The sequence below is a fragment of the Ovis aries genome, chromosome X (assembly GCF_016772045.2).
Source record: "Ovis aries strain OAR_USU_Benz2616 breed Rambouillet chromosome X, ARS-UI_Ramb_v3.0, whole genome shotgun sequence".
Lineage (NCBI taxonomy): Eukaryota > Metazoa > Chordata > Mammalia > Artiodactyla > Bovidae > Ovis > Ovis aries.
In genome coordinates this window covers 46,140,135-46,158,165 of record NC_056080.1, presented here as the reverse complement: position 1 = coordinate 46,158,165, position 18,031 = coordinate 46,140,135, and the positions used below count along the sequence as shown (strand labels likewise).

The 18,031-nt window shown below is 41.9% G+C and overlaps 1 protein-coding gene across 19 annotated transcripts in view; it reads left to right on the top strand.

The window, feature by feature from the left end:
• The window catches only part of ARHGEF9 (Cdc42 guanine nucleotide exchange factor 9), a 456,021-nt gene that overhangs the window by 282,517 nt on the left and 155,473 nt on the right, over positions 1 to 18,031 (top strand). For 11 of the 19 annotated variants that reach the window (XM_015104868.3, XM_060407410.1, XM_060407408.1 and 8 more), the window contains one exon: positions 9,936 to 10,115. The exons of 3 other annotated variants lie outside the window; for them this stretch is intronic. In XM_015104868.3, coding sequence (XP_014960354.1) covers positions 9,936 to 10,115 — 180 coding nt within the window. Of the gene's footprint in view, positions 1 to 605; positions 753 to 4,420; positions 4,466 to 7,520; positions 7,603 to 8,076; positions 9,155 to 9,671; positions 9,842 to 9,935; positions 10,116 to 18,031 lie in introns of those variants that run through there. 5 more of the 19 variants (XM_042242439.2, XM_060407411.1, XM_027963061.3 and 2 more) reach the window with 5 other exon arrangements.

Sequence of the window (18,031 nt, the reverse complement as noted above, 5' to 3'; positions counted from 1 at the left end):
CTTTCAATACATTTAGAGCCACATCACTTGAATGTATTAATTATTCTGCTCAGAAATGAAATTATCTGGTTATGGGTGATTGCAGCATCCAGATTAAAGCTGAAACTAGCTAGGTGTGAAGTATTAAGTCATATGGAAAACAAATAGCAATCCTTATGATTAAAAAAAAATCAGTTTTTTTTTTTTTCTTACCTGACATTTCTTCTTTCTCTGATGACCATTGAGCATCTGTGAAGATCTTCAGCAAAAGCCAGCCCACCCCAGAAGCCACCTGGTCATAAATCCTATCAGCAATGGATTGGCCCATAGGTCATCTGGTATATATTATGCAAACAATTTCTTTGGCCCCATAGAATATTCTGCAACCTGACAAAGATGCTAACTCTTTTACTGTGATCTTCCTCAGAGCTTACCTGGTTTTAGGGCTCTGGGCACAGAACTTTAGAGGCTAAAAACAATGTTGTTCATTATAGATTAAGCAGATGTTTTAGATTTACTGTTCACAAGTATACAATCTTTTTGGAGAATAACACCCTGGTTAACAACTTGAATAACTCTATGTTATTTAATATATTCTTCTTATCCTATGTAAAAATTAATGAAAGAGGCAAGGGAGAGAAGATACAGGGTGGAGTCGTCAGGGACAAGATTAAGGAGCAGGTGGGCCAAGATCATATGGCAAGGAAGAGGAAGCATATCTCATATCCCTACACTTAACCATGGACAAGGGAATGGCTGAATCAGGAACAGAGGTAAGAGTCATCTGCTTGAAAGAGACTCTGTGTTACCAGAGTGGAAGGTCCCTGTTGGTTCAAGACAAGGATTGGATCCATAGATGGGGCTACATTAAGGAGAGCTTTGAGAGATTGACAGTAGGGAGTTTTTGAGGCTTCTTGAGCATGAATAGTGGCACCAACAAAGAAGTTTTAAGAAGTGCATTATTAAGGAGGAGAGAGACCTGTGAGCCGTAGGAAGGCCAGTTAGGAGGCAACTTGAGGTTATAAGGTCGAGGCCTAAGAAAAGGCATTGAAAAAGAAGATAAAGGGTCATATCTATATGTAGAAGAAAAAATCAGCAGGCCCAGAAAGTTTATCAGAAATGAGAAAAATAAGGATGCAGGGGAATGGGGCCTTAATATTATGAGTTTTACATATGTTTTATTGGAGGCAGTAGCAGGCCCCAGGGAAAAGTGAAACAGGTGGTTGGAAATATGGGACTGGAGGTAGTAAGAGCTGGTGTCATGAGAAAGATGATTTATCTGAGGAGCTATGTGGCTAGAACAAAGAGCAAGGGTCCTTACTGACTTTTATTTATTTTTGGCTCTGCTAGGCCTTTGTTGCTGCGCTTGGGCCTTTAGTTGTGGCAAGCTAGAGCTACTCTCTAGTTGCAGTGTGCAGACTTCTCATTGCAGTGGCTTTTCTTGTTGCAGAGCACGAGCTCTAGGCACATGGGCTTCAGTAGCTGTGGCATGTAGGCTCAGTAGTTGTGATTCAAGGGCTCTAGAGCACAGGCTCAATATTGTGTGTTGTGTTAGTTGTCCCACAGCATGTGGAATCTTCCCAGATCAGGGATCAAACCCATGCTGCTGCACTGGCATGCAAATTCTTTACCATTGAGCCACCAGGGAAGCTTTCCCTGCCAAGGACATTTTTTAAAAGTTATTTTTGGGTGCACTGGGTCTTCACTGTGGTACGTGAGCTTTCTCTAGGTGTGGTGCAAGGGCTTCTCTATTTGTGGTGTGTGGGCTTCTCTTGTTGCCATGGGGCTTAGTTGCCCCATGGCATATTCCCCCACCAAGGACTGAACCCAAATTCCCTGCATTGGAAGGCAGAGTCTTAACCACTGGACCACTAAGAAAATCCACTCCCCACCCACACTGCCCCACAGCCCCCCACTGACTTTTGAATAGAGCAGTCAAGGGCTAAAGTGGAAAACCCATTCCTCAGTTTTCCCAGTAAGTCTGACTGGCCTGTGCTTTAATGTATCACTAACAATGGCTGAATGAGTTATATTCAGGAAGGGACTAGCCAGTGCCAAGTTCTCATTTTCTTGAGTAGAGAGCAATAAAAAAATCCTATCAAGTGCAAAACTTCCCTTGTAGCTCAGTCAGTAAAGAATCTGCTTGCAGCGCAGGAGACCCGGGTTCAATCCCTGGGTTGGGAGGATCCCCTGGAGAAGGAAATGGCAACCCACTCTAGTATCCTTGCCTAGAAAATCTCATGGACAGAGGAGCCTGGTGGGCTGCAGTCCATTGGGTCACAAAGAGCTGGGCACAACTGAGCGACTAACACTTACTTACTATCAAGTGCAAAGATCAGTGAGAAGAAATAATCTACAATAATGAAATTCCTGACCTTTGCAAAGCTCAAATGTTACCCTTAGTAGAAAGCCAGAGCTGGAAAGGGCTGTTTGGTTCAAGTCTGTAACTTGACAGATAAACTGAGACAGGTAAAGGGACCCATCTAAGATGATTCAGTGACTTACTGGTAGAGCTTCTTCTAAGCCAATCTTTTGATAACCTCCCCACTATTGTTGAAACAGTCTGGGTTACACCTTTGTAACCCAGAAATGGGTAAGAGTCTTGTCCTTGAACAATTTGGGCAAGAAAACAGTCTGTTTACAAGGCCATATGAAAAAGATCTCTGGTTTATTCAGGAGACAATAAAATCCCAGCCTATTTTAGATGTGTGTAAAGGAAACAAGGGCTTCCCTAGTGGTTCAGATAATAATCTGCCAGCAATGCAGGAGACCCAGGTTCAATCCCTGGGTCAGGAAGATCCCCTGGAGAAGGGAATGGCTACCCACTCCAGTGTTCTTGCCTAGAGAATCCCATGGATAGAGGAGCCTGGAGGGTTACAGTCCGCAGGGTCATGAAGAGTTGGACATGACTGAGCAACTAACATCAACCAGCCAAATGGAACAAAGGAAAGGATTTTCTTTTGTCCATGCCTAGCTGTTGAGGGCACTCCAGTACTCTTGCCTGGAGAATCCCAGGGATGGGGGAGCCTGGTGGGCTGCCATCTATAGGGTTGCACAGAGTTGTACCCGACTGAAGCAACTTAGCAGCAGCAGCAGCTGTTGAGGGAGGGGAACTTTTGAGAGAATGAGGGCAAGTATCAACTGAAAAAAAACCTTAAAGAAGGGCAAAATCCTTCAGGCTGCTTCTTATCCCCTTGTGAAGCTTCTCAGAAGGAAAGCCAGGCTCAGCTACTTTTCATGGCAATAGGACATATACTATTTTGAACAACAGTTTTTTAATCCTTCCCTCTGCTGCTCCTTGCCATTAAAACTCTAGTATTTCTGGCAGCCACCCAGGCTAATTAAATAACTATTTTGAGGGTGGTACTGTTCAGCTAGAGGTCAAGAATGTGAAGAGGAAGACAAAAGGTGCAAGAAAGAAAGAAGGAAACTGGGTGAGGGTTTTATTTCTGTGTTTGCAAGGCCTGGCATTGAGAATGCTCCCTACGTGACCCAAAATACTCATTCTCAGACATACCAACCACTGAGCAGTACCTTGTAACCAAGCAAGGAGTGGGGTGCCATGGGGATCCTTAGGAGAATGAGGCATCAGGAAAGGCAGGGGTAAAGCCTAGACTAGAAAGACCCTCTAGGTCTGTGGTTCACTAAGTGTGATCCCTGAACCAGCAGGCATCCCCTGGGAACTTGTTTGAAATACAAGTTCTTAAGCCTCGCTTCAGAGTACTGAATAAGAGACTCATGGGACCTAGCAATCTGTATTTTAACAAGCCTTCCAGGGGATTGAGAACTACTGATTTAGATCATTCACAGGGTGGACTGGTTTCCCTGAAGAGAGAAACCAGCTGGGAGCCCTCTCACCTTGCCTTCTTGATAGGTAGTGTTGGGGATTCACAAAAGCAAAGCTATACAATAAGGTCAGCTAGCCATTCATATCTGCTTGACCACCTACTAACTGGGTGACTGTGGGCTGCTTGGTAACCTCACGGGTTATATTCAGTAAAAATGACTATATTAATGCTTACCTTGGAGAGCTATAGAGACTAAGATCACAAAAGAAATCCCCTTACCCAATGCCTGGCACATATTTTCAACAAGCGCTTCTCTTCCTCTCTGTTTTTCTTCCTGCCTATTCCTTGCCTTCTTTCCCTCCTCCTAAAAGGGCCCACTAGCCACTCCAAGTTAGCTATAGGCACACATGCCTCATTGTTGATAAGAAACCAACCTGAGAGATCAAACTCCCAATGCCTACAGTGAATAGTGATCATATTTTCAGGTAAAATGTCAGGACACATGGGTCTGATAACAGATTATTTGTAGGACAATGGAATAGAATATTTGAAATTAGAATTGCTGGGAAATCTAGATTAAAAAGGAATTGGATATTATTCCTTTAAGAATTATGACTCTTCTCCCTCTTCATCTTTTTATTCATGTCCAAAAGTGTCTTTGGTTTGGGAATGCAGAACACCATGTGTCCCACTCAATGGTAAGTCTCAGCAAGAACCAACCTATATTTGGTCCTGTACTTGAAATGCCCTGAGGATTGGGAAGTATTTTATTAGAAGTCACATCAACAGTGTCCCAAGGCTAGGTGTAATTTGGGCACCTTGCAGGAGTAACCCAGTACCATCTCCTGGCTTTTGGGGATGATGGGATCACAAGATGAAGAAGTTGTGACCATTGGGAAATTAGGGATTTTAGTGGGGGGCATAAACCAGTTATAAATAAGAAATGAAGGATTTAAACCTTGATACAGCCACTCAAAGCTGAGCACTGAAGAATTGCTGCTTTTGAACTGTGGTGTTGGAGAAGACTCCTGAGAGTCCCTTGGACTGCAATGAGATCCAGCCAGTCCATTCTAAAAGAGATAAGCCCTGGGTGTTCTTTGGAAGGAATGATGCTAAAGCTGAAACTCCAGTACTTTGGCCACCTCATGTGAAGAGTTGACTCATTGGAAAAGACTCTGATGCTGGGAGGGATTAGGGGCAGGAGGAAAAGGGGACGACAGAGGATGAGATGGCTGGATGGCATCACTGACTTGATGGACATGAGTTGAATGAACTCCGTGAGTTGGTGATGGACAGGGAGGCCTGGCGTGCTACGATTCTTGGGGTTGCAAAGAGTCGGATATGACTGAGTGACTGAACTGAACTGAACAGCCACTCCCAAATAGACTTTTCTTGATTTTTTCCCCCTCTTATAGATAACTGTTTTATTTGATAATTTGATCAGTTCCTGCTACTGAAAACACTTGTCCTTGGTTTTTGTGAGATTGTACCCCTGGGTATCCTAACTATGTGCTGACAACTCCATTTTCATTTGTTTCTCTGGCTCCTCTTCTCTTCTTCACCTCACATTATTGCTGTTTTCCTAGGTTTCTGGTCTTCTTTCTTAGCACTTTCTTCCAGGGCAAACTTCTTTGGTTTCTATAATTTCTTCTGGATCATTGGCTCTCAAACCTGTATAACTATCTCCCTCCTCTCAAACTTCAAATCTACTTGCATGTCCTGCTGGCCACCAGTGTTCAGCACATTAGAGAAAACATTATCTTTTATGCCACCCCCAAACCAACATTTCCTCATTACTTATCCTTATGCTTTAACGATCATACTTAGGATTGAAATCCCTCTACCAAATCAACTTTGACCTCCTTTTTCTCAAATGAAATTTAAAGCCTTCAAACAAGACTCCAATCCACCTTTCTAGCTGTCTTTCCATCCCAATCTTCCCAGACCTTTCCAAACTTCACTACATGTTTACCATCAAATTTCCTATACTCTTTACCTTTGAGACTTTAGCCTGCCTCACATGCCTTTTCTGTTTCCTTCTCTATTCATTACAATTGTACCTATTCTTTAAGGCCTTCTTCAGTGTACCACAAAACTGTTTTAGAGCCCACACATGATCCTTCCTTCCTCTGAAGTCTTGCACTAGGCCAGAGTATATCAGGCACAGTACTAGACATTATACATCTAGCACTCAGTTCACTTTCTCTACAATTCTGCCTGTGAGGCAGGTATTAATAACCCCATTTTGCATATGAAGAAATTAAACTGAATGTTGTATAGCTTGAAAGTTTTGTCTATGGCTTTTGTGATATTGTACTCTTGGTATCCTTAATTACATGCTGACAGTTCCATTTTGGATTACTTATGTGGCTTCTCTTGTATTCCTCACCTCCCATTGCCACTTCTACTTTCTAAAGTAGCAGAGCTCAGAACTGAAGCTAGGTTTGCTTGCCTTTAACCACTTTTGCATACTGCTTGAAGGGCATTCACTGTTGGTACAGTGTTGAGTGAAAAACGGATGAGCAGAGAAAAGTTGTATTTATGAAAAATTGTAGCAAGTTAAAAGTCAATTCAATATACAAAAGGGAGATTTGAAACTAATTTTCAGCCCAAATTTAGCTTACTTTTAAAACATCTCAGAGGATAAGAGAAGAGCATCCCCTTATTCCTGCTTGCATTTGTGACTAGAGAACACAGGAGCCCTATATAACTACATCCCCTTCTAAAATGCCCTCTTCTCATTGTCTGCACACACATTTGTCAATTCTTGGTTCAGTGTCTTACAGCTCATGAATTATGTAGGAGTGTAGAATTATCTTTACTTACCAGATGAAGAAAGTGAGACTCAGAGGCAGTATAGTTTGTAAGGGCAAAGATGCTATAAAAATCAGACTGTGCCTGCATTTGAATTATGGCTTCAATACTTATTGGCTGTATGGATTTGAGCAAATATTTTAATTTCTCTGAGCTTCAGTTTCCTCATCTGTAGGATAGGAATAATAATAGGGCTGCTGTGAGGATTAAATGAGTTGATGTGTATAAAGTGCTTATGATAGTGTCTGACATATAGTTAGTGCTCTGTATTAGCTAATATCATCTTTGCCATTCCTTCTTTAGCAAGGTCTTAAATCCAGGTATCCTTTTTCCACCTTCTCTATCAATGGTGTTATGATGAGAAAACGGGAAGAAGGTTGGCCATCTGTTGACCTTAGGCAAGTCACTACTGCTAAATTATACCTAATCTATAAAATGAGGTATTAAGGGTGATCATCTTTGAAGTGCTATTCAGCTTTGTCATTGACTCCAAGTAGGCCCTGACAACAGGCTTTCCAGTTGGTTTATGGCCACAGGGTCCTATCTAGGGATTGGTTTTGTCCAGGGTGTAGCAGGAGTTTATGACCTGAGGGCCTAGGCAGGTCAACTAGACTAAATGGGGACAAGAATGAGCCAACTGCTCCTGGGGAAAGCCAAGAATGGACTCCCTAGAAAGAAGACTGCACTGTGAAAAACATACAGGTAGCAGAATCAAGTAGACCTGGGCCTGCTGCTGCCGCCAAGTTGCTTCAGTCATGTCCGACTTTGTGCGACCCCATAGACGGCAGCCCACCAGGCTCCCCTGTCCCTGGGATTCTCCAGGCAAGAATACTGGAGTGGGTTGTCATTTCCTTCTCCAATGCATGAAAGTGAAAAGTGAAAGTGAAGTCGCTCAGTTGTGCCTGACTCTTCGTGACCCCATGGACTGCATCCCACCAGGCTCCTCCATCCATGGGATTTTCCAGGCAAGAGTACTGGAGTGGGGTGCCATTGCCTTCTCCGCTGGTCCCATCACTTCATGGTAAATAGATGGGGAAACAGTGGAAACAGTGTCAGACTTTATTTTTCTGGGCTGCAAAATCACTGCAGATGGTGATTGCAGTCATGAAATTAAAAAACGCTTGCTCCTTGGAGGGAAAGTTATGACCAACCTAGATAGCATATTCAAAAGAAGAGACATTACTTTGCCAACAAAGGTCCATCTAGTCAAGGCTATGGTTTTTCCAGTAGTCATGAATGGATGTGAGAGTTGGACTGTGAAGAAAGCTGAGGAATTGATGCTTTTAAACTGTGGTGTTGGAGAAGACACTTGAGAGTCCCTTGGACTGCAGGGAGATCAGTCCTGGGTGTTCTTTGGAAGGAATGATGCTAAAGCTGAAACTCCAGTACTTTGGCCACCTCATGCGAGGAGTTGACTCATTGGAAAAGACTCTGATGCTGGGAGGGATTGGGGGCAGGAGGAAAAGGGGACAGCAGAGGATGAGATGGCTGGATGGCATCACTGACTCAATAGACGTGAGTTTGAATGAACTCCGGGAGTTGGTGATGGACAGGGAGGCCTGATGTGCTGCGATTCATGGGATTGCAAAGAGTCGGACATGACTGAGTGACTGAAATGAACTGAATTATTAGACATTGGTAGTATGGCATGATAGATATTAGTGCATATGCAGTCAAAAGACTGAGCTCTATAGTTTATTACATGTGTGATTGGCCAAAGGACCAGTTCACCACTCTGAGACTCAGTTTCCTCATCTTTAAAATATGGGTAATAGTGAGACCCAGCTCATTCATAAGGATCAAGTGATACAGTAGATGTGAAACACTTTATAAACAGTAATTCATGAGGTACTCGAAAGGTGGTATTATAAAAGGTCCTATTTGAAATCTCTTTTGCATCCAAACTGAGGAGCTCCCTCTATGCCTTCTATCAAAAGAACAATGGCTATAACCCAATGAAGGATTCTTTAGGAGGGAGCTAACCATCAGAATGTCTTAATTAAATCAAAAGATCAGTGTGTGTGTGTTTTTTTCCTATGTGTGTCATGTGTTATGCATTAATATCATGACCATAGGGTTATCCTCTGGCTGGTATGTTGGAAGGCAGACCTGTATGAGAGGATGCATGATCCATATTCTGTCTCTGTTGTCTGAATTATTTTGACTTTGGTCTTGCGGAGCCAATAATTACCCTGGTGTCCTTCATCAGAGTAGACTGATGGAAAAGATGACTTCTAGAGGACATGTTCAGCAATTCAGTTCTGGGAAGGGATTGTTTAAGTCCTTTGCCTGATGAGCCATATGTTCTCATTCTGGAAATTGTTCCTCCAAATGCCAAGAAGATTGATGACCCATACAGGCTGGAACCAGTTGTGGAGGAAAGGAGAACAAATAATACAGTGGTCAAGATGGTAGACAGAGAGAAACAGCCTATTCCCCCATACCCATCCACATTACTGTGCCTAGACAAGTGTCATGAACATGTGTGTGTGTGTTTATGTGGAAGTGGCATAGATGTCTGCCTGCTTCTATGTGGAGCCAAGTCCTGCTGGCCATAAAGTCTAAGGACAAAGGTACATAGCCCCTACCTTGCTGAGTGATCTGAGCTAACCCTTTAATCTCCTTGTGGCTCAGTTTTGACATCTTGCAAATGCAGAAGTCAACTTAGATTCCCTATGTATCTCACAGGGTCATTGTATAAATCACTGAGTGAATCTGTGATAAGGTCAAGTTTCCTGGGAGCAAGGCATCACAGAATGCCAGATTCTTTCATACCTATGAACACATGAATTCTCTGGATAGCATCATGTGTGGGTGAGAACAGGAGGCTGCAGGACTGGGGTCCATTATATGTGAGGAATGCCATGGTCTGTAACTCATGTGGGTGAGGTACAGTAGAGTTAAATAATGTATCACCAACTCTCAATTGGACAGTTGAAAGAAAGAAGAAGAAACGGAGAGAACAGAGAGTTTAGAGCAAATATGCTCGAGCCTCATTTTAGCCATTGGTTTCAGACTCTCCACTCGTTCCAGATCCAGAGCTGCCTTAAAGCATCAAAGACAGATGGACTGGATCTTTTTCTTTTCTAGGGGAGGAACTCATGAGTAGGGATAAAAGTTTGAGGCCTGCATAGTCCATATACACATTCTGGGTCATTCAACCCACTGGCTAATGGAGAGTTGATAGTATTGTCTTATGGTCCAGTAGAGCTTGCTCTCCCAGTGTCATCTCCATCAACCCCACCCTTCACCACTAATATGTGAGTTTTTCCATAAGTAGTAGAGCTTCGGGGAGCGGGGGAAGTAAGGTAGCTAGATGTGTGGACTGAACACATTCTTATTTTGTCTCCTAAGCTGATCACTGGAGATTCCATCGTTAGTGCTGAGGCAGTATGGGATCACGTCACCATGGCCAACCGGGAGTTGGCATTTAAGGCTGGCGACGTCATCAAAGTCTTGGATGCTTCCAACAAGGATTGGTGGTGGGGCCAGATCGACGATGAGGAGGGATGGTTTCCTGCCAGCTTTGTGAGGGTGAGTGTCAGCTTTCACTCTCCTCTCCTTTCTCCTTGGCTACTTGCCCGTGGCTTCCCCCTCACCAACCCCTTTTCTCCTTCTCATTCCCCTTCTTATGGCTCTTCACATTTTTCCTCCATGTTTTTGGTCTCCTACCCGGCACTTGGGCTTTCTTTAATCTTTGCCCTTCTAATTTTGAGGTTTTTTTCTTGTTTTTATAACAATCCCCATCTCCTGCCTCCCATCTTCTACCCATTGTGACTTTGCACAAATCACTTCCCTTTTGGCCTTGATAGTTTTGAAGACCTTTTCAACTCTATATTGCTGTGAAATTTTACCTTTCTTACCTCTCTTTTCTGCTTCCTTTCTTTTACTTGCCTCTTCTTTTTTTTATCCTTTCTTTTTATAGCTCTCTTCCCACCCTCTTTCTGCCCTCCCCACTCCTCTCTGCTTCCTTTGCCTCTTTTCTCTCATTTAGGGAAGTGTGAACACCCCTGCGTGTTGTCTCATGATTGTCTACAGCTGTTAATGTAAGAATCTGGGCTCCTTACCCTCTCAAGGGCTAGAGTTACTGACCGCAAATATTGCTTTTTGCAAGGTGGTTGGGAACTAAGATGTGCCAAGGGTGGGAAGCAGGCAGCTTGATAAGGCTGCCAAGGCCTTGGCCCTTTTGACATTATGCCACGAAGAACCTAGCCCTTATAAGAAGGGGTCCTTGAGAAGGTGATCCTCAGCAGTTTCTGCTTCCTCTGTATTACCCATTAGCAGGATGCTAATGCGGGAAGAACACTGGCCTGGTGTTCCAGCTTATGGCTTTCCTTGGTGTTATGAGCTAGAATTAGCTGTTTGGCAGTCATGAGCTGTGATTTTCCCCATATGCAAAATGGTATTGACAATTATTTCATGCTAGGGGATATCACAGTGAACAAAATAATATATATTAAAACAGATTTGTGGCAATACAAGTACCAAAGCCACATCAGGGTGTCTTATAGCTATCCTTACTATCACCTTTTGTTAGTTTCTTTTGTAAGATGAGGGTGAAGTCCTGGCCTCAAACAAAAGATCAGAGTGGCTTGGGTCCTTGGAAAATGAAGGGCCTCAGGATATGAAGGATAGAAGTGTAACATGAGGGAAGGAGCAGGGCATTTGGAATCAGATAATCCAATATGAAGATGCAGTCTCATTTTTACTACCTCCTGCCTCTATGGCTTTTGGCAAAACTTTTATCTTTCCTTATTTCCTCATCTGAAAAATAAGAATAGCAGAAATTTTATGATGATTAAATGAGATTACTGTGTGAGTAAAGTGTCTGGCACATAGTGGGTACTTAGCACATGGTAACTTGCTTTATCATCCTCACCACTGCCACCTTATTATTAATAGCTCCAAGAAGGTCTGTGTATCAAGGCTGACCATAGTGATTGAAAGAAGCCTCCTTCCTAGGGGAGTTGCAAATGTAGGAAGCACTGTTATCTGGTTACAATAATTTAGGTGAGGGCACTGCTCAGAAGCAAAGAGGTAGACAAAATGGCCTCTCATCCTCTCTATGCTGAGAATTTCTTAATGAAATATCCAGTCCTTTTCCCTCTAACATATATGGTGTCTTCCATCAGAGTCTCCGCAGACCATGTGTCCCAACTCAGCTTTGTTGGTTAATGAATTGGTCCCAGGGATAGTTAGAAAGAGCACAACGATAACCATGGGCCTTTGTAACTAGCCTGAGACCCTGTATACAGACAGCTTGTGTGCCTTGGGCTGACAGCCCCCTCTAAAAAAAGGATTAAATTGCACTCAGTGAAAATCACCCAAATATGCATGTATTTCATCTTCAATGAAATGTCATTTTTATAATAAACTGTAATTCAAGGGATGGGATAAAATACTGGGAAAAGCAGAAAGACTCTAGGAGACAAATAACAGAACCAAGTTTTAGAATATCAGTGAACTGACATTGATGCTCATACATCCAAGGCCAAGAGGAGTGTTTCTCCAAGCACATAGCTTCAGTAGCCACATGGGTGGGCTGAAGCTGACCTTTGAGGAGACCCCTGGCTGGGCCAGACATGCATGGTATAGAGTCTAGCCTAGCGGTCCTCAGTCTTGGCTGCACAGTGAAATAATTCCCTTCGGTAGCTTTAAAAGACACAAACACTAAAACCCCAGCTCTAGGCTGGTTAAATCAAAATCTTTGATATTGAGAACAATTTGGCTTAGGCCAGTATAGTCCAGTAGAAATATAATGTGAGCCACAAATGCAAGCCACAACTGTAAAATTTTCTATTAGCCACACTAAAACAAGTTAAGAAGATATTGGTGAAAGTAATTTAATGTATTTTAAATTAAGTTAAACCAATATATCCAAAATATTATGGTATAATATTATATTATCACTATAAATTTTTAAATATTTTACTAAGTTTTTGAAATCTGATGTGTATTCTATACACATCTCAATTCACACTGGTCACATTTCAAGTGCCTATTAGCCATATGTTACTATTAGCAATGTTACAATTGCTATTGTATAGGCTACTGTACATTGCTACTGTACAGGCTACAATTGCTACTGTAATAGGCTAATAGCCTATTAGCAATGTTACAATTGCTACTGTATCAGATAGCACAAATCTAGACTGAGAACCATGACAGCAGATCAGGAGCATTAATGAAAAAGCCTAAATCATAAGTTAGAACTCCAATATTCTATTATACCAGTGTTTATTCTTTGAGAAACTAAGATGTTGCCTCAGATTGTATTTGTAATGAGTTTTTGATCACTGCAAACCTTTTTAAGTGATAAGTAAATGGACTTCTGATCTCTAAAGGGGAATACAATGGAACTTTAGCAGCTAGCAGTGGTGGTGTTACCAGTAAAAGGAAATCAGATTAAATTGTTGCATGAATGATGTGAAAATTGACACCAAGTTAGACCTTTCAGTTCTCATAAATGAGCATTTATGTATATGTTTACATTCTGGTAAGATTGTGTTACTCAAGGAATTGAATGGTAGAGGTTATATAGGCTCTTTTCTTGTTGTTGTTTGTTCACTCACTAAATTGTGTCTGTCTCTTTTGCAACCCCATGGACTGTATGTAGCCTGGCAGGCTCCTCTGTCCATAGTATTCCCCAGGCAAGAATACTGGAGTGGGTTGCCATTTCCCTCTCCAGGGGATCTTTCCAACCCAGAGATCTAACCCACATCTCCTGAATTGGCAAGTGGATTCCTTACTACTGAGCCATCAGGGAAACCCAGGCTCTTTTCTAGTAGGTATTTAAATGTAGAATTGCTAACAACATTCTTCTACATTGATTTTGGTTGAGGTTAGAATTGTACTGTGGAGGCAGTGCTAGCTATATTAAAAAATGAGATACCTGAGTTATAATCTTTGCTTTTCCAGACATTTGACATATCATCATGGGTTTTCCAGAGAAGGCAATGGCACCCCACTCCAGTACTCTTGCCTAGAAAATCCCATGGACGGGGGAGCCTGGTGGGCTGCAGTCCATGGGGCCACTAAGAGTCATACATGACTGAGCAACTTCACTTTCACTTTTCACTCTCATGCATTGGAGAAGGAAATGACAACCCACTCCAGTATTCTTGCCTGGAGAATCCCAGGGATGGCGGAGCATGGTGGGCTGCCATCTGTGGGGTTGCACAGAGTCAGACACGACTGAAGCGACTTAGCAGCAGCAGCAGCAGCAGCATGGGTTTTTAGTTTCTCCTTCATCTCTGAAGCATTCTCTAGAATCTATTCAAGCTCTGACATGTCTAGGTAGGACATATAGATGAATAACACTCAACTATTGAATTTTCATTATTACTGATATAGGTAGATGTTGATTTCCTGAGATGAGGTACCTCTGTGTTGTAGAATTGTTGCCTTGTTTATCTAGTCTCATCCTGAGCTGAGATTCAGTAACTCCTTGAGAATACTGTCCTTAGGGTATTTGGCATATAACATAAAAGTATAATGGCAAAGAAAAGACTTTCCTCCTAACTCTATACCAACTGGACACCTTTGTGGATCATTGGACCAAATAGGTTACTGACATAGTGGAGCATTTCCATTTCCTACCTGGAAGTCTCGTTGCTATGTGAACATCAGCCCTAGGATTTTTAGTGCTGTTCTATCCAAGGTAGACTTACCTGCTATTAATTAGGTTTAAAACCAATGTGAAATCTGAGAAACCAGATTCTTGCTTCAGTTCTGAGTATGCACCTTGAACAGTTTTCTGTATATTTTTGAAGCCCAATTTTCCTCCTTGTAAAATGGGGATAATTAAGTCTTGTGAAAATCATTTGTAACCTTAGGTATGCTGGATATCTGTAAATAGGAAGTGTGATACCATTTTGGGTGCTATACAAGAAACTTCTGAGTTTATATGCCTTCTATCCAGTCAGATATCTGCCTCTTCTATTATTCAGAATTTTAGTCTGTATGTACATACATGTATGTGTGTGTGTGTTCTCATTCTCTCTCATATCTCTGGGGATATGACTTCACGAGAGCAATGCAGGAGTTGATTTACTTTCTCAGCAGTTGGTCATGCATGCTCAGTCACTCAGTTGTGTCCAACTCTTTGCAACGCCATGGACTGTATCCTGCCAGGATCCTCTGTCCATGGGTTTTCCCAGCAAGGATACCCAAGTGGGTTACCATTTCCTCCTCCACAGCAATTGATTAGGTTAAGTGAATTAGAGCTTGCTGAACATCAATCTTCACATTTAAGTACTGACATCTTCAGCTGCTTTTCTGGGCTGGTGTCCCCTTTGGGAGCCGAGAGCCGACTGCCAGGATATGATGTGTCTCTTAAGTAGAAAATCTCATTCCTGTGGTGGCCCTCTTATCCCATTTGGGGCCCTAATTCCAAATCATTCAGGCCTATTTCTTTTATTACCATGTAAAAATTGGCCTTTGTTCTGACTTTGGGCCATGATCTGGGGTCAGCTTACTGCCCACTCGAGGGCAGGCTCTGTACAGAATATGTAGCAACCTGCTATTAGTGGTAGCTGAGGCCTGAGAGATAAGGCATGGGTTTGTTCAGAGTGTAAAGAGCCTACTCAGAAGCCATCAGCTTATATTTTCCTTGTGTCTTAAAATTCTAGATCTCCCTGGTTTCTGGCCTTCTGGCAGAAGATGAAAGGATGAGCTAATTGGATCATTACCATCATCCCTTAGGGTTGTGCAGATCAGATGTCACAGAAACTAAACCTCTCCTATTTATAGGAAAGCCCACTGCCCCCAGAATATTACTTGGCTTTGGACTATATAGTGTCTTTTTTTTCATTTCACTTGGGAAAACTTTTCACCTATATAAAACCCTAGACTCACAGTAGATTTAGAGCTGTAAAGACCCATCTTAGCCAGGAGTAGCTGACTTAGATGTTTACAGGGCCAGGCAGGTAACTTACATGAGTAAAGCAGCCTGGTACTAGGGTAAGTGGGAGCCTGTGTCAAGTTGGGAAATCTATGGCCTATCTAAAGGGAGCAAAAGTGACTTGGATAGTTCTCATTGGTGGAATAGAGTATAGCAAGTATGAAAGTCCAGTGAGCTCAGATCTTCCAGATTTTTCAAGAAAAGCCAAGAATTGGATTTCATGTAAAAATCTTAATATTTTAAAAATGTTGACCAATAATTCACATTTTAAAAGAAACACTGTGAAGAATAAACTGAACATATCAGTAGGCTAAATTGAAATGTCAGTTCCTAGCTTGTGACCACTGGTCATCCTATTTTCCTCATTTTATAAATCCCGAGGAAACATAGACTCAGAGAATGGAAGTGACTTTCTTACTCATGTAGGGAATTAGTGACAAAGCCAGGACTTGAACTCAGGCCTGCTGACTCTTACTTAAGACAGATGATATTAAGTCTTTGTCTAGTAAGCACAATGTATGGAATTCCTCAGGTATGGTTTCTGTCTGTTGTTTTCCTGTGGATGGGCCATAATTTCCTGTTTCTTTGTATGCCTTGTAATTTTTTTTTTTGTTGAAAACTGGGCAGTTTGAATATTACAGTTTGATAACTCTGGAAATCAGATTCTCTTCCTTCCTCAGAGTTTGTTGCTGTTGTTTGTTGAGGGATACAATTGCCTACTTATGTACTGACTTTTTCAAACTTTTTTTTTTCTGCAAAGACTGCATTCCTTGCCATGTGTAATCGTGGAAGTCTCCATTACATTATTTCATTAGTCAGCCAATGAACTGACAGAGATTGCTTTTAAATACCTGAAGCCAAAATAAACAAATTACTGACCAGGTCTTTGTAACTTGGCTAAGATTTGGGGCATTCCTTCAACACTAATCCAGGCTGCCCATAACTCTGCCTTACTTTTCTTTTCTTACATTCCTGATTGCATGGAACCTACAGATCCTCCAGAAGTGCAAGCCTACCACCTACTCAGGCTTTTACTGAGCATACATCTGGTTCAGGGCATGTGTATTGCACTCTGACTTCCTCGGTGTGCACAGTGGCCCTTCTGAGGCTTTATTTGCCCAAGAAATTTTTTCCTCTGTCTCTTTCTTTCTGTGGTATTACATCCATTTGCTGCTTGCCCCTTCTGCCATCCTTTGCCCCAGATGGACATGGGCAGTGTAAATCTTTAAGTCTTTCAACAAAGGTAGTCATGACCTCTAAAGCCAATTCAGCCTTGTGTAGGGGTTTAAGACAAAGGTCAGTCTCTATGCCTGACCCTCAGGATCAAAAAGGTCAAAACACACAGCCACAGTATTTTAAGAACAAGGTCATTAGCCCCTTGGCACCAGCAAGCTGCAGGAGGAATATGGGCCACCTTTCTCTCAGCTGCTGGGGAATCAGAAATGGTAGACAAATTAGCAAAATGCTTCAAAATTTTTTTATCAAATTTTAGCCACCCTTTTCTGCGTCAAGAGGGATAAATTGAAAGATTGGGACTGACATATATACACTATTATATATAAAACAGATAACTAATAAGGGCCTACTGTATAGCACAGGGAATTATACTCAATACTCTGTAATGGTCTGTATGGGAAAAGAATCTAAAAAGAAAAGTGAATACATGTATATGTATAACTGATTCACATTGATGTACACCTGAAACTAACACAACATTGGAAATCAACTATACCTCGATAAATTTTTTTAAAAAGAGTTCCCTGCTTGCTGTAAGTTTTGGATTAGATTCCAAAATTCTGAAAAAGTTTGTTCTATTGTTCTTAGTCAGCTAAAGGGTGATTCAGTAGAGGGACTTATTATTTGTGCATCCCAATCTACCACTTTTAGTGCTGTTCCCCCCTCCTGAATCTTAATCCTGTGCATTCTGGGCTACAGAACAGTCAGGAAAATGTATACATGGGCTGCTAACATGACTGTTAACACTTGAGGACCTGCTTCCCAATTTAGGCTAATAGCAACAGTGTTTTGATTTCTTGAGATGAGTTCAAACATGCTCTTGTTTACCCATTCAAGTTTCAGGTGGACAAAGACCTATAGTCTTAACCATCTAAGTAGAAACTCTTGTTTGTGATGCTAGAGGTGATTTATTATAAGATCTGTGAATTAAGGATGACATAAGCAGGGAGGGCCTTTCTTCCGGGATTACAGAAATTTCTCCATACTAAAGTTTGAAATGGTGTTATTAGCAGTCATTTGCATTCACATGATCCACCTTAATTGCTTCTCATTATATACACACTTTGGATAACATTATCCACTGCATCTTTTGGCTAATTGGAGGGGATTTTTTAAAAATATGAAGTCATCCAGCTCAGAGATAAGATGATTTCCTCCATATTAAAGTAGGTCACTCTGTAGGTCTCACTTCAGTTCAGTTGCTCAGTCGTGTCCAACTGTTTGTGACGCCATGGACTGCAGCACATCAGGCTTCCCTGTCCACCACCAACTCCTGGAGCTTGCTCAAACTCTTGTCCATTGAGTCAGTGAT